Genomic DNA, 27,178 nt, shown 5'->3' with positions numbered 1-27,178 from the left:
TTTTTTCTCATTTTCAGAATTTTATTAAATATTTCATTAAGAACAAACACATTTAATTTGTCTTATTTATAAAAAAAAAAATGAAATTTAATACCAAATGTTTTAACGATTTGTTTCATGTTTCCAAAGGCTCTGGTTTATTTCATATATTACATATTTTTTAATATACACAATATATAATAATATAATACATACATATTTAAAAATAATGCGTCTAATTAATTAGATGTTTTACATCAAAATTATAAAACTAATAACAGTTCTTGTTACACCATTATTCTAAGTGAAAGAAAATTACACAGATTTTGTTCTAATAAAATTGTACAACAATTCTTGGAGTGTCATTTCGTGTTTTAGTTTAAGGACCTGACCAACTTCCGTATAGTTTTTTATTGCAGAAAATACGTAAAGAGCAAAAGTAAAGGATTTCAAATATCGAAAGCAATGAAAATCCCGTAAATAATCCTAAAAGGCCTCCCAAGTTGGATATTAAATCAGAGGTACCATAGAGTTCATTTCTTTCCATTGTTGTAACCTGCTCGTCTGTCAAATAAATATATACAAGTGACCAAGCCGCTCCTGCTAATGATTCCGGATCCATTAAATTTCTTTCTTCCATATCCAACAATACTTTCTCATCGTAGTTCCCTTGCGAAATTTGTGCCCTAAATTTCAAATTTGTACAGGCAGGTTTACAGTCACAAAAGTCATATCCTTCTATGTTAGATTCGATTTGTACGTCTATAAGCGTAGCTACCAACAAATAAAATCAGAAAAGATTTAGATACATATTGAATTTATCCTTACTGTCAGCATGGAATACACACCAGAGAAGAGCGTTACCACAAATAGCAGTTGTATTATCTCCTATAGTTAAAAATTACACAAAATTTTATAATAAAATATATAGTATACTTACGCGGCATGAAATATGCAACACAGCCACATTTTTTTAATGTATAATTAGTTTGACATTCAAGTAAACAGTTAGATTGAGTATAGAATTTAAAATATTTCAAAGGTCGTTCATCATGCATGTAGCACTGTCTTTTTTCGGGAGTATATTTTCTGAGATTTTCTGATGTTTGAATAAGTTCAGCTTCCACAGCAACTGCCGCAACTTTATTGATAGGTATAACAATGCTATGTTTGCGAAGAAGAGGTACATCCAAAGGGCTATGAACTGAAACCTACAAGTAGAAAATATAATGTTACGCAACAAGACTTTAAAATTTTTATCTTTAAATAAACCGTGTAATACTTACTCGAAATCCTTGCACAATATGAGTACATTCAGGATCTCTCTGTTTTTTGTCAAACCTCATCAATATTTTAAGTCCATTGTCAATACCAGACATTAGCGCTCTTCTAGGATACGGACGACCTATCTTCCCTTTGTATCCGGTTTCCACATCAAAATAATCTGCAATTTTGCGAGGGACGTGATTGTATTGACCATAATTATACCTACAAATATTAATCAGTTATAAAGATTTTTAAGCAGTTTTCAACTTACTTGTGGTCGGTAAATAGGTCCTCTCGTCCTAAAATGTTAAACGAATAACATAATCCCTTATCTACAACAACAGGCGTAAATAGTTGTTCACACTCAGCTTCAAAGTTATAAGCACACATTGAAAACGTATCCCGTGGTGAAATTTTAGTCTAAAATTATAATTAGTGATAATAGGTATTAGGGTCAATTTGACCCTTTTCCTGTAAGCAAAGTGAGTAGACATTATATAAATTCCAATGATACAGAGTGAGACAACATCGCGCAGGCGAAGTCAGATTTTTGGAGCGCCAAGTTAAAATTAACCAATGAGCGACAGATTACGCATGTGTAGCTGGTTGCATTCTGTCAAAGAGGTTTGTTGTCACAGGCCTTTGCTCTGTTGCCGGAGTGCCGGATACGTAGTTTTGAAGATGCGTGCGCACGGAAAGTCACTATGGAAGTTTTACGATCTTACAGGAAAAGGGTCAGTAAGTGGGGTGAACTAGTCGGGCGTACTCGTATGCCCGCTTCGCTCGCTCGAGTGGTAATTTATGGGAGAAATGTTAAGCGAATTTATTACTCGAAAGGCGTTCATTAGTTCATCGTTCACTAAAATGAATTTAAATCTATAATTATTTTAAATTTATTGTTTCATCCAAATAATATTTCTAATGCGTTACACTAGAGAGCTAAATCAATAAACAAAAAAAAAACAACAAGGAAAACGCTGTCAAAATGGAATCAGTAAGTTACTAATAGGTAAGTGTTTTTCAAGAAGTTCGTGCTTTCGCTGCATTGGCAAGACAGGAAATAATTCCAAGCGCTTCGAAGAGTAAATACGAAAAGGAGTACTCGATTTTTAATAAATGGAGAACCGAAAAGGGGCAGATTTCACATCGTGATATTTCTTAACATGCTTAAGGGTCCCCAGTCGTCGCACGCAAAATCGGTTTCAGTGAGAAGAATTATTTTTTGTAACTATGCAACCCAAAGTACGGATGCACGGCAGGTAGCGACCCAAGAGAGGAGAGATTATGGTCACTGTAGGGAGTCCGTCATAAAATGCAAATCGGTAAACAACACCAGATAAGCTTATTTATTTTGAAATGAAGGGTACAGGCAATAACCATCGAAATCCATTTCTATCTATTTTGAAAGAAATTGAGTTGAAAGTTTAAAATGCTGCGGAAAATAGATTGAGAAACCCACAAGGTTCAGTCTAACACAACTTTTTATTTTCTTTATAATGTTTTAAAAATATGTATATAAAATAAACTGTTTATGTTCAAATATAACAGCAAAAAAAATTGGTGTAAAGTTGTTTCGACAGAACTTCCCTCGCACCTAAAATACAATGAAACATATCCAGCATTTTCGAGTTAAATTTTTACTTTAGGTACACAATTTTGTGATGAAATCATCACCATTTTGCAAGGACACGTAAATCAATGTGGGTTAGACTAAAAATAACAGTATTCCAAAAATTTCTGGGAAAATGGAGTGAGTCGAGACTGATTTAATCAATAGAATAAATTGACTCATTCATTAATTTTTTTGAGCCACCTAGGTATATAAGCAAATCTAAAAAAATATGAATGCAATGCTAAATTACAAGTAAAAACTCATCATATTTTGCACATTTTGAACACAGTTGAATTTATTCAGCAAAATTTTGAGATGATGTTATCAATTTTTTAGTAGCATAATCCTGAACTTGTGGTTTATAAATACATTATTGAGATTTTTCGACTTTTCGGTTTTTCGATTTTTCAACTTTTGATGTTTCAATTTTTTAGTATTTTAATTTTTGACATTTTCAATTTTTCCATTCTTCAAATTTTCGATTTCTCTATTTTTTTATTTTTCGATTTCTCAATTGTCCGATGTTTCACTGATACGATTTCGCAATTTTTCAACCTTTCGATATTTTAATTTTTCAATTTTTAAAATTTTAGATTTTTCGATTTCTCCAGTTTTCAGTTCTTCTATGCATATTTCAGTTTTTCAATTTTCGGAATTCATTATATTTCTGATTTTCCATTTTTTTTTTATTTTTCGATTTTCCAGTTTTTTGATGTTTCGATTTTTCAATTATACGATTGTTCAATTTCTCGATTTCTAAATTTTAGATTTTCCGATTTTAATTTTTTTTTATTTTTTCATGTTTGGACTATTTATTATTGCTAAAAATAAAAGTAAAAAATAACTACCAAAATTGTGACTAAAAATATGTACCTAAAAATTAATAGAAAATAGAACACATTGCTGCTAAAACATAAAAATTAACTGTACTGTCCCAAAAAAATCTATTGCTTGATTACTGTTCCACTAGTATTGCTAATTTAGGACGTTAGTATCAAACGCAGTGAAAGTATTAATTCTTAGTTAAACAAAAAAATAGTTGAGTGTCAAAGTCGAGTGAAACATGTGAGACGTGTGTAAACAAAAGCATCTAAATAATAACTATTTCCCGCAGAATTTTTGGAGGCTTATAGAGTCGACATTGGCCTGAGCGCGCTCCGGTCTGTGGATCATACAAGTTCTCGGGCGACGATGTATCTAATAACGAGGCAGTTGAAATACCTGATATGTCACAGCGCGAAAAGTATTTCTCAAAAAACTTTCAAACCTTGATATCTTTTTAATCGAACAAAACACAATTTGCGAACGCAATAATCCAGAATGGTGCGAAGAAAAATCCTTTAGACTAACCGAACGTTATTTTGGTAAAATTTGCAAAATGAGAGAACAAGTAATCTTATTGTACTGTGAAAAACATTTTACATCCCTGCAAATCTAGTTCGGCATGTACTCTCCCAAAATCTTTGCATAGAAAATGAAGCAAGGGCAACTGAAGCATTTTGCAGTAACACCAAACTGACAATAAGACAAGGCGGTTTGTACATTTTTAGCGGCATCGCTAGACGGCTTAATAAACAAAAACGCTATCTTAGAAATATATAAAATGTCCAATTTAAATAATACTTAATTCAACGAGATGATAAATGTTGGGAAAATAATATGATAGAGCGAAATAGATAGAGAGAAAAATTTTATTTTATGCCTTACTTCCGGAGAGAGTAAATTCTCGTTATTAAACAAATCAACCCATTAGACAAATTGTAAAGAAAAGATTGTACAATTAAAATTTTTTATTTGCATTCGCGTCATGTGTAGTTCATATAAATCTTTTCCCCTTCTAGTATAAACACAGACAGGAATAAATAGTAATATTGGAATAGGTTTACTGGAGATATCACGTAAAAAACGTGCCTATAATACTCTTCCTCATAGGTGGTGCGGAAAAGAATATCAAAAAATTAAATTTAAATAAATATGATTGTTCAGGTAAATAAGTGGTTAGTGAAGTGATGAGAATCTAAATCTTGTCAGTTTTGTGTATTGATTTATACATATATAGAATGACAGATTAGTAAAAAATACTGGAATAATTTTTTGTAAGAAAATGTTTTAGTAGAATGTATAAAATTATAAAAATTTGCATACTTTTAATTCAAATCAGTAAGTATAGATGCTTAAATACATAGTCACTGTTCAAATTATGTTAGCAATGAAAGGAGTCGACTTGTAAAAGAGTTTCAACAATGTTCGTAAGCTAAAAGTATTTATGAGTTTTATGACCTAGCGTACCTGGACGGATTACCTGAAAGGGTCGGTCGGCAAGGCTCCCTGCTGTGTCAAACTCGACCATTTATGGAAACGAATCCTTTGTAAATAGAGTTGCCTAGTTTCAATTTAATTTCATTATTCAGTATTTTTTTAAAACGCAAATATTTTGATAAATATAAATTTTAAACAAAAATGACCGGGTCTTCCCCATAGAGCTCAATGTTGTCTTTGCACTGATATAAAAGTTGAAGCGAAAAATGCTCTCTCCTCGTCTAAAAACTCAAACTCCTTCGAACAATGAACGATTAATTAAACACTAAACAATCACTTATTTTAAAAAATATTGTGTGTTCCCCAGAGATTTAGACATAATCTATCAATTGAAATGTCGATCTTTTTTTCAAAGTTGAAATTACGCCCGTAAAATGAAAATCTATTTAGCTCATTTTTCGGTCTGCTACTGGGGACCCTTAAGGCATATTACATGAGTGGATGCATGCTAAAGGTACATACAGTGGCCGACTTTTAACGCCAGGCAGCACTTTTTGTCGACTGTAAATACCTACCATGATATAATAATTCTTTCGGTATGATACTCGTGCGGCTCAAAATTAAACCAGTTCGCACAGTGACGTCACTCGGTGAGTAGAACTAGTGGAATTTCAGCATAAAAGCACGAAGAATCGCTAATATTTTTTAATTTTATTGTTATAATTCGTTATGTATTTAAAAAATGTGTTGTACAACCTCTATATTATAATATAATAATTATAATGCTGCATTAAACAACCTGAAAATTAAATTTACGTAAATTATCTGAATTAAATTGTAAAAACGAATTTAACGGAGTTTGATACGTATTTCTATTGTGTGTAACAAATTAAAATTTCGCGTTTAATATTATTTTTCGTGTACTCAATAGAAAAGTGCGGCTTTAATTTGGAGATAATTATAAAAAAAGTGCTATTTTGCTGGTTAGTAGCGCACAGGTTATCTGAAAATGCGAAGATCTTCAGAATTATCCATTTTTTGCTTTTTTAGGTTTTTATTATTGATTATCATGAACAGACTCGTTGTTATGGTAATTGTGCACATTTAACGTGAACATAATTATCTTAAACAGAAATCTACTTTAGAAATTCTGTTCTAAACTTTCAAAAACTGAGTACAAGAAAAGGTAACCACTAAAAATAAATACATTGTACTATTGAACTGTAATCTACATGTTAATTAACAATTTTTCTTGGAGTGAATTGTTTAATTGTTTTCATAGCTTGATTTTCGTCAAGCTATGAAAACAAGTTCGTCGTCTTGTTTTTAAGATAAGCAATTTTTGCTTCTAGATCTTCTCTCTGTATATCTTGATCTGTATTTGTACTATGTAAAAAAACATAATTAAATATTGGATATACTACGTCTTCAAATAATCGTTTCCCTTGAGAAAGAAATATACATCATGCAGAAAAAAACGTGCAAACGTAAAAGTTATTCTTCAAAAAAAAGCACTTTCCTTGAGTAAATAATGTTCAATATACCCAACAGATTTACTTGTAGATGCTGTTTTATCATCGAAGGCAGCACTTGCGTTATTGGTTCCAGTGCTATAAAATAAATGAAAATATTAAATATTTGCTAAAAAGAGTCCTATAAGATGTTCTTTGAAAACATTTTTTGTAATTGAATTTGTTTGATTTATATCAATATTCAAGTAAAATAACCTCTGTAATTTTTATCCTGTTGCTTTATTATTGGTCGAAATCTACAATGAAGTAAATGATCATTAAAATTTCTGTAAATCAAAGATTTGTCTAAATGTACTTAGAGAAGACTTTTTGTAAGCAGTTCCTATAAACTTTTTTTTTTTAATAAGAATATCCTACGTATGGTGAGAGATTGGGTCTGCAGAAAATTCTCTAAATCTGTGCGAAGAAAAGTGTACGATCCGGGTGAAATTTGCAACTTCAAAATGAATTTAATCTCAAGCGCTATGAAAAATAAGTTTTACATTACTCGAAAATGTTTGTAGTGAGTTTCATTTAGGAGCCATAACTTTATGGGAAAAAATGATTTCCTGGCTTTGAGTTCTATTAACAAATATTAAAACTACATATATTACATTCAAGGCAAAGAATCGTCATTAAAACCACTAAAATTGAAGTCGCTGTCACTGCTGTCTGAATCAGTGTTTACATTAGTAATTACTTCCCATTATTGCACTTTTTTTTCTCTGGACCACATAATTGGACCATTGTTCTGGGGTTACAGACTTAAGAGCGAGGGACCATCCTTCGAGGGAATTTTTATTCTTAAGAACAATTTCATCACATTTTCGCTTTGTCTGACCCCATACCATTTCTATCGGATTAAAGATAATATGGTATGGAAACAAACAAAAAACTTCATGTCCTGTTTACCATATATAGTGGTGCTTTATAGTTGGCTCTACACAGTGACAGAAAATCGTGTTTCTTCGCCCCCACAGGAATCCTAATATTTCGCTACTGGAACCATAAAACTAGATCGACTTTTTTCCATGCCAAATAAGGTCTCTTTTCCTCTAGTCTACTGTGATAACTAGCGTTGAATAACTAATAATGATAGAAGGTTCTTTTAAATTAGGCAACAGTGTCTGAAGAAGCCACTCTTTAAACGTCTCGGCATTCATTTCACTGTGGTAGTCCAAGGATTTCGTTTTACTTTTAAAAATTTTAGAGCAATTTTGTACAAATCCCTGCTCATTACCAGCATGAACAACAACATAACAATCTAAAATATATAGTTATTATATCAATAGTAAAAAATACATGCCAAAGTATTGTTCCTATATTACCCCCATCTCCAGTAATTCGTTTTACTGATCGCACGTCTTCATCTTGTCATGACTTCTGCATGGTTCCATTTGCAAAGTCCCACGTCTCATCTAAAAAAATAAAAGGTTTTCTCTTTGCAGACAAGGCATGTTCCATAGATTTACCTAAAAATAATTTTCTTAAAGTAACCACATGCGGTTTTTTCATTAAAGCCCTCCTGTTGTCATCTTTCTCTTAAGAAAATCCGAGGTCTTTTAAAAGAAGTGCCAAATTTGTCCTCTTGCAGTTATATATATATTTTGCCCTTAAGTCTGAGCCCAAAGTGTTTAACTTTGCAACTTGCTCCACAAAATATGTATATATATAAAGCTAAGATACAAATATTAAGAACAATAAATGCCCAAAAATTTACAGAAAGCTATCCTCCTGATATTAGAAAAATAAAGACAGCACAATTTAAACCAGGCAAAGGTTATTGTCTTACTTTTTTGCACCATGCCATATAGAACCAAACGAACTTCCTGCTTAATGTTGGGGTCTAGGTCACGTGTGGCCTTCTGGAGCCGATGTCTTTGTATCTTTTTCGGTGTTTCAATGGGACCATTTTTATATTGTAACACACGTGATGAATATTTGTGATAATTCAGACGATTTATTAGCTAAACGAATTTTGTGTTCCGATGGAAACATCACGAGTTGCGCAGCAACGAGTGGTATTTCCTCAGCGCAACATAATCTGATTTTAGCTAATAAAAGTCTGAATTATAAAAATATTCATCCTACGAATTGTATTTTGCAAGACTATTCCATGCAGTTAGTACTAAAGCACAATAATTATAAACAATTTTCGTCTGTATTTTTAATTCACTTTCTAGGTAAGAATTGTTGGTAAATGAACCCATTTTTTAATAATGTCAAAAAATTAATTTGTTTACATGATCGTAACTATAGTTTGTCAGGTTAAAAACACCGTTTTTTGACCCAATGGGGATGCTGAGTTACTGTGGCTTGCCGCGAAAAGCCCACGCTACAACCCAATCATGATTCGTTCTTAACCTATATGCATGGAATAGTCAGTAGAAACAGCGACAACGTAGTAATTTCAGTGTATTTTGTAGTGTTAGATTGCTGCCAACCTACATGTCAACTGTCAAGAAATCCCAATGTCTCACCGGAACTGCTACATACCGAGAGAACGAAAAAAATACTATAAAAGATAGCCATGGGTTTTATGATGGCATACCTGACTGTCAAAGTGACATTTATGACAGCTGCTTTCGTCTAAACCAATGAACACGTTTGTTATGCATGCTCATGTCAAAACTGACAACTGTGAAATACTACCGAGTGATCAGAAATGACAGTACTTTTAAATAAAAATGTGAACTTTTCTTGCGGTTATGTTGGCATAACGGAAGTAATTGTGTAACAGATATGTCAGTCATGATATGTGATAAATTTAGGTTGTTTTGGATTCATTTTGCAAATTAAAAATGTCAACAATCTATCAATCTTGACAGCGGACAACCAGAAACAACATCATGATATAAATTTTAACTACAAATCCAAGATTGCCAACAGACTCAGTCATTTCTGATCACGCGGTAGCATGGATGCCAATAATTCAGAATTGCCAACACAAAAATTTGCTTAAATCATTATGAGTCACCCGGTAGGTATTCATGATACCATATATCTAATACTACTATACTCGTATTGCTAACTCTTCAGAAGTAACATAGAAACGGTGTTCACGGACATAGAGAGACAGAAGATGTTGTTTTCTGTCTATAAGAGTACCGAGGGTCTGTGCGCATGTACACAAAATAGAAGCGAAAGTACGAAATGTCAAAACGCATCCAATCACGCTATCGACTACAAATCAACCAAGTACAAGTGTATGCGCAGTACTGTTTGGTACCACAGAGAAACAGAGAGGTCCGATATATTGCTCTGCCGTTATGTTTTCGGAATCTTTTGAGGCCAGTTAGCAATATAGTACACTTAGATATATGCATGATACAATAAATACTAGGTATGATATTGCGCACGTACGGAGTGGGGGAGTGACGTCACTGGGTGAGTAAACACAGGCATTTCGCGGGTATTCTGCGACGTTTTTCTGTCTTCCACGTATTTTTTAGAAGGTTTAGTGACTATAGGTTATGTTTTAATAATTTTATAAAGTCACAACGATGCGTTGTGGCGTTTTTGAGTGTAATAGCGATAAACAATCAAGACATTTTCAAAAAGACATACAATTTTATTCGTTTCCAAGGGACAAGTATGGGTTATTCCTTGTTGTCGTTCGGACTCTTTTATAGTAAAAAATGCAAGAGTGTGTTCACAGCATTTTAGTGAAGACGATTTCGAACGAAATTTGCAACACAAACTTCTGAATTAATTTCCTAAAAAAGGAAAAAAAACTAAAGTCTGGACATCAGCCAAGTTAGTTAAAGAAATTTGTTCTAGGGATAAAATCACAGAAATTAAGTAGGTAATTTTCGATAATTTGTCAAGTAGCTCGTCATTTTGTTGGTTGCTTTGAAAACGAATCAATAATTTTTTATTATCTGTCAATAATTTGAATTTCGCAAAATGAATCGTTTTGGTCATCATTCAAAAGCGGAAAATAACAATTGTAGCGGAGCTTCCAAAGTGCTCCGCTAGTACCCTCTCGAGGGCGCTGTCCTCGGCAGGGCCAGTATCAACCCCACCGTGCTCACCCCCACTGGAACACACCCCACCTGATGCTGCGTCACTACGCAGGTACTCCCACGCAACTCAACCCTGCCTATAAAAGGGCCAACGCGGCCACTTTTCGGGCAGACGGAACTTCACCATTTCCACCTTAAGGGCTGCACTGTCTCGGTCCCCTTCTGGTGAGCACTGCACAGATGGAACTCCACCATCTCCACCTTAAGGCCTGCACTGTCTAAGTCCCCTTCTGGTCATCACCAGGCCTGCACTGTTTTACGGTCCCCTCCGCCGCTTCGAGATAATTACCAGGGCTGCACTGTTTTACGGTCCCCTGCGCCGTTTCGAGATCATCACCAGGGCTGCACTGTTTTACGGTCCCCTGCGCCGCTTCCACGATGTCATCTCCAGGGCTGCACTGTATTACGTTCCCCTGCGCCGCTTCCACGATGTCATCTCCAGGGCTGCACTGTATTACGTTCCCCTGCGCCGCTTCAACGACGTCATCTCCAGCGCTGCACTGTTTTACGGTCCCCTGCGCCGTTTCAACGACGTCATCTCCAGGGTCGCACTGTCCAGGTCCCCTGTACCGCATCACCGACGTCGTCATCTCCAGGGTCGCACTGTCCAGGTCCCCTATGTCACATACACCGCCGCCGTCTTCCCCTACGACGCTCCGAGTTTGAGGAGCCGCCACCATTCCCGACGAGATTGCCACCCCTTCGAGAACCCATACCCACACTTTTGACTTGTATTTTTTTATTATCAATAAACCGCTGAGCTACCACACAATGCAATTAAACAGAAGACACCATTAAACACGGTAAAGTGCAAAAATAATGTGTGGAAACAGTAATTTTACGACGTTTTGCACTGACGGAAATTACGAACTGACAGCGACCACCAGCGCAGAACAATTGGCCAGAATTCTCAAAGACGAGGGTTATAACATGAGAAAATGTAATGGTGAGGAGTATAAAGAATCTGCAGTAAAAACCATGTGGAACGTAGCTGCAAAACAACTTCAGCAAAAATATCTCGATGAGTTTCAGAAGGAAATTGATCCATTTAAAAGTAAAAAGCACTGACAACTGAAGAGTATCAGAAAATAATAAGTTTGTGGGACGAAAATACACCAGAAAGTTTGCAGAAAAAAAATTTCGTGATAGCTTCAGTGGAACTTGCGTGGAGAGGAGGTGAAGCAAATAACTGTTTGTTACATTTCTATAGAAGGGAACGCGGAAATGATAGAAACCTTGACAGGTCGTATTGAATACAACCCGGTTTTCACCAAAACCACTTAAGGAGGCTCTCAGAAGTGTGCGGATAGTAAGTGGTTAATAAAAAATGCAGAAAATCCGGCAAACTGTCCCATTAGATTGTTCGAAAAACTAATTGGGAAAAGACATAATGGGATCAAGACACACCGGCTTTTCCTCACCGTCAATCCGACATGGAATAAATCGAATAGTGTTGGGTGGTATAAAAATATTCCTGTTGGACAAAATGAAATGTCCAAGTGGATGACACAATCAGCAAAAAGGACAGGTTTGGATGTTGAAAACAGAAAAATCACCAACCATTCAGGGCTACCGCACTATCCAGTTTGGCTAAAGCTGGGGTGAATGAGCAACAATTGACAAAAATTACTGGGCACGCTCATGCTAATTCTATTAAACCATATCTGCAGATGGATGAACAACACCACGAAAACATTGTTTGTGGCTTGCGAAACACTGCAACCACGTCAACTGGCACCTCAGAAGTGGAAGTCAATGAAGTTATGAAAGTTACGAAAAGCCAAGCGACAACGATTTATAATAACTGTGTTTTCAATTGTACTAATCTTTATTTGCATGAATAAATTAAAGAAATCTATTGTGGCAAGTTTATTCAGGAAATAATCTTATCGAATTATAGCTTGTGCTTTGAAATTATCGGTAATTGCGACCCTCAAGCTGAGCAAGTGATTACTCGTGTCATCTTTGACCAAAACCTCGAAGTGTCACTGGTGATCACTTGATCTCAGCTTTCGGGTCGAAATTACCGATAATTTCAAAGCACTCATGTAATTACTTGCGAAAATTTGAAAAAAAATTATAAGTAGTACATAATCGGCGTAATATTATCTGGAGAAACAAAACTACAACTTCTTTTAGAGATGCAAATGGTAGCCATCTTTGTTCAGTTTGTTAGATAAAGATGTTAAAATAGTTAAATAAAATTAGCCACTCCTACTTAATTTTCACTTACATCGCTTATGGTTTCGAAGAAACCGTTATCCAGGGTATTGTTTTCAAATTTGCAGTCATCACACGTGTTATCACAGACAACACTTAAATGGTGAAACCTCGTTAAACTAGAAACAAAATTAATGTTGGCATAAATTAAGAAATAATCATTTAAAACAAGAATTTTCACTAAAACAAATATAACAAAACGATGAAAAAATTATTCATGGAAAAGTAATTATCCGCTTGTACAATCTGTTACTGACAAGTGTGTTTCTGCAATAAAGCAAAGTTTTTCTAAGTTTTGGGCTACACTATCCAATTTAGGATAAATAGGTATATTTGTCCCAGTCTGACTGTCGACTGTTCTAGTTTCTGGCCTTGTGGTATAAATAACTGCAGCGTTAAAATTAATTAATAAATTAATTACTGTTTCAGTTGGTGTCAACATATTTTAAAATGGTAGACCTGTCATTCCACCCTACATACTGCTATTAAAATTGACATGGCTCACAGACTTTAATTCAAAAGTTATTAATGAGTATATTAAAATGTTGCAAAGAAGCGCATTTTCGCGGGCCGGAAACCGGGACGAGTATCGAGAGAGTTGAGGGCCACTCCGCGATCGTCGCGCCGACGCGGCTGGATAAAGGATTGCTGGTGGAAGTCTTGAGGAGAGAAGAAGTGTGTCGCCCCTCTGTTGCAGCTGTGGAGTTTTTGAAAGTTTTTCTTTGGAAGTGAAAACCGACCACCTAGCGTTTTGGGTTTTCTGCCTATTTGCGTACTGTTTTGAATCGTCTCCCTAGGGCGAAAAACCGTACCGCCGTCACCAGCATTCGGTTCCCACGTTCGAAGGAATAACGTTGGTATTGTCAGTCGTTAACTAATGTACATAGTTGTAAATCTTATACAATAATCGCACAGCCCCCAGGGAATAAAAATTGGATTATTGTTAATTTTCCTACGTTTTATTTTGTTACTTGTTTCCGCGAGCGCTCACTAGACCATCTGCAGATTCGTCTCTTCGACGTTAGAGCAGCTTCAATGCTCTTTCGGCGGACAGGGAGCTGGCGCCCGAGCACCGCCACTCCCGATCGAAGGCGCCACCCTCGGTGGCGTGAAGGTGACCGCATAAGCCTAGGTCGGCCAGACGTATTTCTGTTCAGTGGTACTTGTCGGCCCAAGGCTTGGGACTCAGTCCCGCCAACCCCACAGGTTATCGGTGAAATTCCGGACCATCACCGTCCGTCACCGGAATTTCGTTGTAATGTCATAACGTAATTCCTTGACCCTTTAAAAGTGATGGAGCGCCAAACATACATAATTTTTTATTCGACTTGACCGCAAGAAATTGCAATAATTTACCTTAATTAATTAATTTAATATCACAATCGACTTGTAGTTTTTATAAATTGTCAGTTTTTAAGTGATTTTTCCAAACGACGACTGCAGTTTAAAACTTATATATACTCTGTTCAAACGAAAGAGTCAGTGATCACGTGAAACCTGCATGATGCATTCTGGAGCCGAGTGCGCGTAAGATTACTGCCCCTAGCCCGTGTTACACTGTAGGGTAATTTTAAGTTCTGATTTTGACAAAATAATGTTTCCATCATCCAACATGATAGCGCATACAAGTGTAAGAACAAGCAAAAACACAAAAGACGAAAGCAAGGAGACGGCACAACGTAAGGGATGAGTCAACAATGAAGCGCACCGGCAACGAAATATCGGTATAGTGTAAAACTGGCTTTGGGTAAAAACCCTCCCTCAAATTTGTTGACCAACAGCATAGAAATAATATTATATGGAAGTAACTTAGAGAGAGACGCGCGTTGCCAACACAGTGGGACAGAGATAGGGCTCTCTGGGTGGCAAAACATTGACGCGAAACTGCAGAGCACTATGTTTCTGGCGGTTTCTTTCGTGCTGTCGCATGGTGTTTAAAGGTGTATTTTTGCAAATTTACGTTTTTTAGCCTCAAGTTACCTTATTTAAATGACTACAGTCTTCTTAAGTTGTATTTTATCGGACTATTTGTTAAACATCGTGAAATCGTGTTGTGCGTATAATTGCAAAGAACGTGCAAAGAAAGCAATCCTGTTTCATTTCATAGGTAATAATCACATATAGAGACGAAGGATTTCGTAATTATAATTTAAAAATTTTGTTAGATTCCCTAAACATTTCGAGTTACGAAAAAGATGGATTGTTGCTACAAAAAAAGGGAATTTTATATCTATTGATTATTGTTTTAGTTATTTGTACGTGGATTTAGAAAATAGATTTTACTAGAAAATTTCACCCACTTTAATATGTTTAATTTAATTAGGCACCCTGTCACTTTTATCGAAAGTTTAATTAATTTTATCCTAAAAATTTCAGATTTACCAGTGAACATACACTACAAGATTAGTTAACTTGTAGAAGATTATTGTGTTAACTGAATTCGTAATATATTGTAGATTCTGTATACATTTCATTTTATTAAAAGACTATCTCCCCCACTTAACATGATTTTTGTTGTTTCATATTACACATAATTTTAATGTAAACTGTAAAAATATAGTTTTCATTAACAGACGTTTGTTATAATTGATTGTTTGAACAAATTCGTAAGAAAACGTATTAATTCCCGTTCAAATGAAGTGTTTCTTGCAGAGACTTTAATACATAGACTGGCTGTGTCAGGAAAAACGTGAAGTTTTTCGACCGCCATATTGCTTATAACCGTAAGTGCGCGAAATTTGAATTTTCCGGTCACAAAATGCAATTTAAAATGTTAAATAAAAAAGACAACAAATTGTAATTATTTATTTAGCATAATAATATCCATATGTATATGTAAATTCCTTTAAAAATATTAATGTCCTTGAAACAAAATTAATTTCGTGAATTTTTGTCTTAAAGAGATAGCTTTTTCACGCTCAGTACTTAAGCGGCACTCATAACCTATTCCGAGAGTCAAATAATTTCTCAAAATTAATTTAAGCAATAAATTAAAATAAGAATTATTTACGTCCAACTAATCCATACTAAACAATGTTCATTATGTAGAAAAAAAAATTTATGGTCCCCACTTTGCAAAGTTAAGGCAAACATTTTAGTTACCAAATCATTTTTAATGGCCATATTTACAAACAATCTCGTAAGTCCCGACACACAACCACTTTTATTTCGAGGTCTAGAAACGTTCTGTGCTAGAAACTACTGCTGCTAACCACCACAACCTCACTTAATTTGACATAAAAGTTATAGCAATGGCGTCCATACTACCATGCGCCGTGGCTTCACCGAAATGCATTAGAAATGTTACTAACAGCCAGTCTATGTATTTAAAGTCTCTGGTTTCTTGCCACCCAGCACGTGATACGTGGTCAGCCGTCCTTTCCCCACTGATGCATAACCGCTCTAGCTGTTTCTTTCTTATGTTGATTACACTCGCTCGCGTATGGAAACGTATACAAGGCTCCATCCACTCCTTTATTAGATCAATGACCAACAGGCAGTTGAACACGCGCTGATCACGCGTCTTTATTGCTGACTCTTTCACTTGAATATGCTACAGAACTTATTTAAAATATATTGTAAAAGGAGGAGAGTATTTTCTTTCAACTGAGTCAGCAATTACAGAATAAGGAAGTAATGCGACATTAGATTTTTTGCTACAAAAAAGAAATTCAGCAAAAAATAGTAGCGAAAATTTGAAGGTTCTCGACAAAAGAAAATGTTCAATATTTTTCCAAACATGTTCTATTGATGGATGTATTCCGCACATATCAAAATACCGAGACATTTTTTTGACTCTGAAAATATCAAGGTAAGTATCGGTTTAATCCCTTATAGTCAGTTTTAAAAAATACACATCAACGCATTGGAAGTATGCAACCAAAACACATACTTGATTTTATACAACAAGAAATTCTAAGTTGGAATGAAGTTAATGAAGACATTGAATTTTCTTCTGTATATCACAAGATATTTGACTTCTTTTCTTCGGTGAAAATATCGTTTGTTTCAATTTGTTTAGTGATTACGACAATAGTTCAAAAAGTTGACATATTTTAGTGCTTTTCACTTCCCGAGCGTAAGCTGACTCCCAAATCTTATGTTTTCTAAGTATTTTCGAGTTGAGTCTTTTCTTTACACAATTTTGTGATGACCTCATCAAAATTTTTGGAAGGATACGTATATCACCTTGGATTGGTGCAGTGTAGTACTAAAAATAACAGTATTGTGTCCCCAAAATTATCTGGGAAAACGGAGTGAGCCGTTCCTAATTTAATCAATAAAATAAATTGACTCATTCATTTTTTTTTTGAGCCACTTGTTTAAGCAAATCTAAAAAATATGAATGCAATAATAAATCACAAGTAAAAATTCAACATATTTTGCACATTTTGGGTAGAATTGATTCGACAAAATTTTGAGCTGCCATGACTAATCATCCACACCAACAATTTGATGACATCACTTCAAAGTTATACATAGTAAATGGGTTTTAAAATCTATAAAATAACATAGTGCTACACATGTAGTTTGTTACTCCGTGTTGAGTTTTTGCCCGAAACGTCCAGATATTTGGAAAAAAAAGAGTGCGTCGACCCAGGGACGCACGGATGGAGTTTTAACTCTGCGTTGTCAATTTATATAAATTAAACACGTATACGAAGTCATTAATTTTCTCTTAAACAATAATAAAAGCCAAAAATATGTTGAACTTGTATTTTTTGACAAAATGATGATTGGCCTAAATAAAGTAAATATCCATATGTTGTCTATTATAATAATTAATAATATTGTATAAAATAAAACATTAAAGTACAATGTGTAATTTACCAACTAAAGTAACAAGTAAATATTTACAAATGCTAGAGCAGTATTTATAACTTATTCGATTTAAAATACAAAAAAAAAAAATTTAAAAAATGCACAAAAAAATACAAATTACTCTTAAATAATAGCGTTATCGCCTTCGGTATCTTTATCCCTATCATTGAATACAGTTATTAGTGGCCTATGGTGACTAAAATGAGTGATATAAATATCAGTTCCTAAATGGGTAATAAAGCGTTTGAAAACAGCATCAATTGTTGTACCTAATTTAGTCGTTGAAACAGTCAAACTCAGAGATAATAAATATACGACAGCTGGCAAAATTAAGCGACAATAGTCCTTATATACTGCGCCCAAAACAGTCACTTTCGGACGCACTATTTAAATTTGAGTGAAATACCAGGTTCTTCGTAAATGGAAGAAGAAAAGATTAAAATATAACAATCATTACGTTTATTCGAATAATGATTATATTGTCTCTAACATTTTTTGGTACTTTTGTAATGTTTACAACCTGATTAATAGTAAATTATAAAGTGTCCTAATGTTCTTATCATTACCTGACATGTAACAACTGAATATATGGATGTAATTATTGTGTTTGTTACTGATTTACCAATATTTTTATGTGCTAGTGAAGATAAGTGGGTACGGGTTGAAAACATTCTTCTCAGATATGCCATGAATATGCAAATGCATGTGGCGGAAATTCTATAAACTACATTATTGTCATTTCCAAGCCCACAATTCTGAAACTTTAACCTTATGGCAATCTGCATATTACACTGAACAACCTTTTGTCATTATTTGTGCGATTAAGTTCTCTCTTTCTCTCTCTCTCTCATCTCCATCACATTTCTTGGATTTGCTTATGCAGGGTGAATGAAAAAAATAATGAATGGGTGAATTTATTTTATGGATTTAATCAGGAACTGCAAAACCGAATGCTTTGAAATCTTGGAGATGTTGTAAAGTTATAGTTGGATTCATGTATCTTTTGACACACGTGACCGAAGTATCATACAAGCTCAGACAGCACCTACCATAAGAATCTTTGTTTTAAGGATTACAAAAACGAAGAGCCAGACAAATATTATGTCTACCGAAATTAGGCCTAATTACGCTCTACGTCAGTTATTCTCTTCCACAAAATTTCTTGAATTAGAAAAAGATAAAATACGTAATAAATGCGTCCACATAGTGCGACAGGCACTGATGTAGTCACTCTAGTGACTGATAAATAATTCATCGATTTTTCATCAAACGTCACTGTCATTTTTGGTTTTACTCAGAGTGGTTAATTACAGTTTTTCGTTGTTCTATTCAAGTTTTCTATTCAGTTCTTCGTAAAGTTCGTTGGTTATTAGGATTCTTGTTTCGTTGTCCTATTTTTTTTGTTTTGTTATCTTATTTCTTGTTCGTGTTTGGTCTACAACATGACGGGCAAACGTTTGAGTTCCCGTGCCCAGGATATCGTGTCCAACTTTATAGAGTATTTTGCTCTTGAGAAGGAAAACGGTGGTCCTTTAATCTCATTAAGGGTCCCCAGTCGTCGGCCGCAAAATCGGTTTCAGTGAGAAGAATTATTTTTTGTAACTATGCAACCCAAAGTACGGATGCACTGCAGGTAGCGACCCAAGAGAGGAGAGATTATGGTCACTGTAGGGAGTCCGTCATAAAATGCAAATCGGTAAACAACACCAGATAAGCTTATTTATTTTGGAATGAAGGGTACAGGGAAATAACCATCGAAATCCATTTCTATCTATTTTGAGAGAAATTGAGTTGAAAGTTTAAAATGCGGAAAATAGATTGAGAAACCCACAAGCTTCAGTCTAACACAACTTTTTATGTTCAATAAAAATGCACAAAAAAATACAAATTACTCTTAAATAATAGCGTTATCGCCTTCGGTATCTTTATCCCTATCATTGAATACAGTTATTAGTGGCCTATGGTGACTAAAATGAGTGATATAAATATCAGTTCCTAAATGGGTAATAAAGCGTTTGAAAACAGCATCAATTGTTGTACCTAATTTAGTCGTTGAAACAGTCAAACTCAGAGATAATAAATATACGACAGCTGGCAAAATTAAGCGACAATAGTCCTTATATACTGCGCCCAAAACAGTCACTTTCGGACGCGCTATTTAAATTTGAGTGAAATACCAGGTTCTTCGTAAATGGAAGAAGAAAAGATTAAAATATAACAATCATTACGTTTATTCGAATAATGATTATATTGTCTCTAACATTTTTTGGTACTTTTGTAATGTTTACAACCTGATTAATAGTAAATTATAAAGTGTCCTAATGTTCTTATCATTACCTGACATGTAACAACTGAATATATGGATGTAATTATTGTGTTTGTTACTGATTTACCAATATTTTTATGTGCTAGTGAAGATAAGTGGGTACGGGTTGAAAACATTCTTCTCAGATATGCCATGAATATGCAAATGCATGTGGCGGAAATTCTATAAACTACATTATTGTCATTTCCAAGCCCACAATTCTGAAACTTTAACCTTATGGCAATCTGCATATTACACTGAACAACCTTTTGTCATTATTTGTGCGATTAAGTTCTCTCTTTCTCTCTCTCTCTCATCTCCATCACATTTCTTGGATTTGCTTATGCAGGGTGAATGAAAAAAATAATGAATGGGTGAATTTATTTTATGGATTTAATCAGGAACTGCAAAACCGAATGCTTTGAAATCTTGGAGATGTTGTAAAGTTATAGTTGGATTCATGTATCTTTTGACACACGTGACCGAAGTATCATACAAGCTCAGACAGCACCTACCATAAGAATCTTTGTTTTAAGGATTACAAAAACGAAGAGCCAGACAAATATTATGTCTACCGAAATTAGGCCTAATTACGCTCTACGTCAGTTATTCTCTTCCACAAAATTTCTTGAATTAGAAAAAGATAAAATACGTAATAAATGCGTCCACATAGTGCGACAGGCACTGATGTAGTCACTCTAGTGACTGATAAATAATTCATCGATTTTTCATCAAACGTCACTGTCATTTTTGGTTTTACTCAGAGTGGTTAATTACAGTTTTTCGTTGTTCTATTCAAGTTTTCTATTCAGTTCTTCGTAAAGTTCGTTGGTTATTAGGATTCTTGTTTCGTTGTCCTATTTTTTTTGTTTTGTTATCTTATTTCTTGTTCGTGTTTGGTCTACAACATGACGGGCAAACGTTTGAGTTCCCGTGCCCAGGATATCGTGTCCAACTTTATAGAGTATTTTGCTCTTGAGAAGGAAAACGGTGGTCCTTTAATCTCATTAAGGGTCCCCAGTCGTCGGCCGCAAAATCGGTTTCAGTGAGAAGAATTATTTTTTGTAACTATGCAACCCAAAGTACGGATGCACTGCAGGTAGCGACCCAAGAGAGGAGAGATTATGGTCACTGTAGGGAGTCCGTCATAAAATGCAAATCGGTAAACAACACCAGATAAGCTTATTTATTTTGGAATGAAGGGTACAGGGAAATAACCATCGAAATCCATTTCTATCTATTTTGAGAGAAATTGAGTTGAAAGTTTAAAATGCGGAAAATAGATTGAGAAACCCACAAGCTTCAGTCTAACACAACTTTTTATGTTCAAATATAACAGCAAGAAAAATTGGTGGAAAGTTGTTTCGACAGAACTTCCCTCGCCCCTAAAATACAATGAAACATATCCAGCATTTTCGAGTTAAATTTTTACTTTAGGTACACAATTTTGTGATGAAATCATCAACATTTTGCAACGACACGTAAATCAATGTGGATTAGACTAAAAATAACAGTATTCCAAAAATTTATGGGAAAATGGAGTGAGTCGAGACTGATTTAATCAATAGAATAAATTGACTCATTCATTAATTTTTTGAGCCATCTAGGAATATAAGCAAATCTAAAAAAATATGAATGCAATGATAAATTACAATTACAAACTCATCATATTTTGCACATTTTTAGTAGAATTTATTCAGCAAAATTTTGAGATGATGTTATCAATTTTTTAGTAGCATAATCCTGAGATAATTATTGAGATTTTTCGACTTTTCGGTTTTTCGATTTTTCAACTTTTGATGTTTCAATTTTTCAGTATTTTAATTTTTGACATTTTCAATTTTTCCATTCTTCAAATTTTCGATTTCTCCATTTTCTTATTTTTCGATTTCTCAATTGTCCGATGTTTTACTGATACGATTTCGCAATTTTTCAACTTTTCGATATTTTAATTTTTCAATTTTTAAAATTCTAGATTTTTCGATTTCTCCAGTTTTTAGTTCTTCTATGCATATTTCAGTTTTTCAATTTTCGGAATTCATTATATTTCTGATTTTCCATTTTTTTTTTAATTTTTCGATTTTCCAGTTTTTCGATGTTTCGAGTTTTCAATTATACGATTGTTCAATTTCTCGATTTCTAAATTTTAGATTTTCAGATTTTAATTTTTTTTTATTTTTTCATGTTTGGACTATTTGTTATTGCTAAAAATAAAAGTAAAAAATAACTACCAAAATTGTGACTAAAAATATGTACCTAAAAATTAATAGAAAATAGAACACATTGCTGCTAAAACATAAAAATTAACTGTACTTTCCCAAAAAAATCCATTGCTTGATTACTGTTCCACTAGTATTGCTAATTTAGGACGTTAGTATCAAAGGCAGTGAAAGTATTAATTCTTAGTTAAACAAAAAAAATAGTTGAGTGTCAAAGTCGAGTGAAACATGTGAGACGTGTGTAAACAAAAGCATCTAAATAATAACTATTTCCCGCAGAATTTCTGGAGGCTTATAGAGTCGACATTGGCCTGAGCGCGCTCCGGTCTCTGGATCATACAAGTTCTCGGGCGACGATGTATCTAATAACGAGGCAGTTGAAATACCTGATATGTCACAGCGCAAAAAGTATTTCTCAAAAAACTTTCAAACCTTGATGTCTTTTTAATCGAACAAAACACAATTTGCGAGCGCAATAATCCAGAATGGTGCGCAGAAAAATCCTTTAGACTAACCGAACGTTATTTTGGTAAAATTTGCAAAATGAGAGAACAAGTAACACGGCTAATCCTACTGTACTGTGAAAAACATTTTACATCCCTGCAAATCTAGTTCAGCATGTACTCTCCCAAAATCTTTGCATAGAAAATGAAGCAAGAGCAACTGAAGCATTTTGCAGTAACACCAAACTGACAGTAAGACAATGCGGTTTGTACATTTTTAGCGGCATCGCCAGACGGCTTCATAAACAAAAACGCTATCTTAGAAATATATAAAATGTCCAATTTAAATAATGCTTAATTCAAGGGGATGATAAATTTTGGGAAAATAATATGATAGAGCGAAATAGATAGAGAGAAAAATTTTATTTTATGCCTTACTTCTGGAGAGAGTAGATTCTCGTTATTAAACAAATCAACCCATTAGACAAATTGTAAAGAAAAGATTGTACAATTAAAATTTTTTATTTGCATTCGCGTCATGTGTAGTTCATATAAATATTTTCCCCTTCTACTATAAACACGCACAGGAATAAATAGTAATATTGGAATAGGTTTACTGGAGATATCACGTAAAAAACGTGCCTATAATACTCTACCTCATAGGTGGTGCGGAAAAGAGTATCAAAAAATTAAATTTAAATAAATATGATTGTTCAGGTAAATAAGTGGTTAGTGAAGTGATGAGAATCTAAATCTTGCCAGTTTTGTGTATTGATTTATATATAGAATGACAGATTAGTAAAAACTACTGGAATAATTTTTTGTAAGAAAATGTTTTAGTAGAATGTATAAAATTATAAAAATTTGCATACTTTTAATTCAAATTATGTTAGCAATGAAAGAAGTCGACTTGTAAAAGAGTTTCAACAATGTTCGTAAGCTAAAAGTATTTATGAGTTTTATGAGTTATGACGGTTTATGAAAGTACCTGGACGGATTACCTGAAAGGGTCGGTCGGCAAAGCTCCCTGCTGTGTCAAACTCAACCATTTATGGAAACGAATCCTTTGTAAATAGAGTTGCCTAGTTTCAATTTGATTTCATTAGTCAGTATTTTTTTAAAACGCAAATATTTTGATAAATATAAATTTTAAACAAAAATGACCGGGTCTTCCCCATAGAGCTCAATGTTGTCTTTGCACTGATATAAAAGCTGAAGCGAAAAATGCTTTCTCCTCGTCTAAAAATGCAAATTCCTTCGAAGAATGAACGATTAATTAAACACTAAACAATCACTTATTTTAAAAAATATTGTGTGTTCCCCAGAGATTTAGACATAATCTATCAATTAAAATGTCGATCTTTTTTTCAATGTTGAAATTACGGCCGTAAAATAAAAATCTATTTAGCTCATTTTTCGGTCTGCTACTGGGGACCCTTAAATGGTACAGAACGAGTAAGTAAGTGAAAACCACTTGAAGGTTCATGGTTAATAATTTCGCTCAAATTTTTAGCGAGTTGCAGATCCTCTACGCGTTACTCGCCGAACGGTTTCGAAGATTAAAACTTGAAAAGAAAGACTCGGCGTCCTTCCCAGTCCGACAAAATCACGATCCAATCGGAAAGCACCGAAACCAAAAGACCTGCCTAAGCCTACACATTTGTGTCATGTTGACGTTATGAACATTGTCATCTTTTTGACTAATTACTACAAAGTAACAGTTATTAGTTCGGACGTTAGCTTTTGGTCACGTGTGTAAAAAGATAGATGAATTCAACTATATCATAAGCATGATAAATGTATTTGCTTATCCCCCCCTAAAAAATTGACGACGTCATCTCACAATTTTGCTGAATAAATTCTACCTAAACTGTGTAAAATATGATGAGTTTTTATGTGTGATTTATCATTGTATTCATGTTTTTTAGATCTGCTTAAATAGGTGGCTCAAAAAATTAATGAATAAGTCAATTTATTTTATTGATTAAATCAGGAACGGCTCACTCCATTTTTCCAGTACATTTTGGGAATACAATACTGTTATATAGTATTACACATTACTAGGGCGCGGATTTTAGGTCACAAAAAATTAGGAAAAAGGCACCTAAAATAGGCTTTAAAAAACTTCAAATTAGGTTATAAAAATGTTGAAATAGGTTATTACAAATCTGAAATCTTCAAAATTTCAACGCAACTAAAACAATGTTTTTTTTAGTATTTATATTGTTTAACAGTTATTCACAATATTAATTAACATAATACATATATTTAATTATTTAAAGTTTTGAACCTACTCGTAATACTATAATAAATAATTTATTCAAGGGGGCATTTGCATGACACGCTAATATATCGCTCTAGATTTTAATTTGTCATTGATGTGCAATTATCTGAAAAAATATTTTTTAAACATGAAAAAGATCTTTCTACATCAATTGAAGTAATTGACGCAAAGTTTGACGCAATGGGTTCTTTACGTTCTTTTTGTGAATGTCTCCTTGTTCATGCTGTTCCAAATGGAACATCTTTTCACATTTAAACTTGAATATTCAACATTGAAAATAAAATATAGTATGTTACTTAAATAACAACAAATTGTGATGAAAATCGTAATTACATGCTTACCACAAAGGTCTGCTTTCGGCTCACCCATTGTGTGGACTTTTGTGAAATTACAACAAAACAGCAAGTTTAGGACGTTTTAGGTCACAAAAATCAGTTTTAGGTCACATACTCTCATTTTAGGCAATTAGGCAATTATAAAGTAGGCTCAAATAACGTTATTTTTTGCGAAACACATTTATATCTAAGTTTTATGTAAATGCCTTAAACAGGAACAAAAAGGCAAAAAAACTAAAGTCCGGGCCCTACACATTCCAAGTTGATATACGTGTCCTTGCATAAATGTTGATGACATCGTCACAAAATTGTATAAAGAAAATTGTATAAGGAAAAAACTTAATCGAAAATGCTGGATATGCTTCATTGTACTTTAGGTGCGAGGGAAGTTCTCTCGAAACAACTTTCAACAACCACAAATATTTTCTAATCTCAAAACCACTTACGCAACTAATAATATTTTGTATGGTCGCCTAAAAAACGTTCTGTGTGTCTCGGCTAAAAAAAGCTTTTTCGGCCACGTCTGATTTATTGGCCTCGGCTACGTCTCGGGCCCAAACTTCAGATCGGCCAAAAAAGTTCTTCTTTATGGCCTTAATACACAAATAACTATTTACGTCTTGTCAAACTGAAAACCAGCGCGTTTTGGCAGAGTTTAATAAAATACTCCTACTAGTAGTAAGGGTGTCTCGGACAAATTGGAAATGGCGCTTTGCTCCGTCTCCAAACTTTTGTCTTCGACCAGTAAACCTCTTAACTAACATTCATGATGTATTCATGATTTTGTGTACGACCGAACAAATTCCAGGGTTTTTTAGCCAATTTGTGATGACGAAAGAAATTACTTGTCGTCGTGTTAAAATTACAGCTACACCCGCAGCAACTAGTAAATTACACTTACCGCTTGGAAACACACTCCGTAAATGATCAAAATGCGGTGGTCGTACACAAAATAAATTAAATTTAAATTTTGTAGAAAACACAACTACTAACCCTCAAACAATATTTTTAATTTAAAATTTTTGAACTACTCACTTTGTTTCGTCCACTGATTCGTTATTCTTTAACCGATGGAAGATATCACTATAATTGAACAACCACCTATTATATTTTGCTTCTGGACAAATAGTAACAGCAGGGAACGGTATTTTATACAGCGGTGTATCTTGAGACGCGAAACTTACAACCACTGGACTATTCTCATACTTGTACACAATTTCGGAAATCATATAGATACAGCCATATAATGAAAATATCAGAAGCAAACTCCAAATAATCCTTAAATACTTGATAATTCACACAAAAATTGTTAATGTAAGACCATCACTTACTTTTCAGCTGTTGAACGTTTTTCGGCAACGTACCGGAATCCCTGGAGACCTGTTACTTCCGCATATTCTCTTAAATACTTTCTCAGATTGTGCCAGAATCCTTCTTCATTCTTTGTATGTGGTTTAGCGATTTCTTTATTTTCTCTTTCATTCATTTCGTAAACAGTCATTCTTGAGAAACACTGACGCACAAAGTTCATTTTCGAAAGTGTAGGATAAGTTTAGCGTGACTATTCAGAGGTTTAGTTCAAAGACAAGGTCATCATCTTATTCCGATCTTCGTAAAGTTGGTGGGATTTTTTCGGTTGTTACGTAGTAGTGATAGCAAGTATTTACAATTTATTTCAGGGAAAATTTTTGTTAGCTGTCGTTTAAATATAGTGGTCGGTTCCATTACTTTTCAAATACATATTTATTTGTAATATTCGAAGTGAGATAACCAAAGGTATTGGAACCATTGCGTTTTTAGTTCTTATTTGATAATTATTGTTTTGCTAATAGTTGACAATGTTCAATTATTTCTGAATATTTATAACATACGTACGTTTTAAATGCGCACGGGGTACTA

At 34.0% G+C, this 27,178-nt stretch overlaps 1 protein-coding gene and 1 long non-coding RNA gene across 2 annotated transcripts; both read right to left on the bottom strand.

The window, feature by feature from the left end:
* Window positions 1–218: 218 nt before the first annotated feature.
* Window positions 219–26,799, bottom strand: LOC135133268 (pickpocket protein 28-like). The gene is made up of 8 exons (XM_064061605.1): window positions 26,611–26,799; window positions 26,315–26,557; window positions 12,886–12,991; window positions 1,517–1,665; window positions 1,266–1,467; window positions 920–1,190; window positions 808–867; window positions 219–753 (listed from the first exon to the last, which is right to left on the bottom strand). The coding sequence occupies exons 1-8, from the start codon at window positions 26,778–26,780 to the stop codon at window positions 359–361; spliced, it is 1,596 nt and encodes a 531-aa protein (XP_063917675.1). The 5' UTR covers window positions 26,781–26,799; the 3' UTR covers window positions 219–358.
* On the bottom strand, window positions 7,859–8,240 carry LOC135133271 (uncharacterized). Its single transcript, XR_010281163.1, has 3 exons — window positions 8,100–8,240; window positions 7,956–8,045; window positions 7,859–7,891 (listed from the first exon to the last, which is right to left on the bottom strand). It is a non-coding gene; the product is annotated as an uncharacterized LOC135133271 (long non-coding RNA).
* Window positions 26,800–27,178: the final 379 nt, after the last annotated feature.

This window comes from Zophobas morio, unplaced genomic scaffold, assembly GCF_036711695.1.
Source record: "Zophobas morio isolate AGI-343-1 ecotype UQ-CSIRO unplaced genomic scaffold, CSIRO_AGI_Zmor_V1 ptg000021l, whole genome shotgun sequence".
Classification (NCBI taxonomy): Eukaryota; Metazoa; Arthropoda; class Insecta; order Coleoptera; family Tenebrionidae; genus Zophobas; species Zophobas morio.
This window is presented reverse-complemented; position numbering and strand designations above follow the sequence as displayed.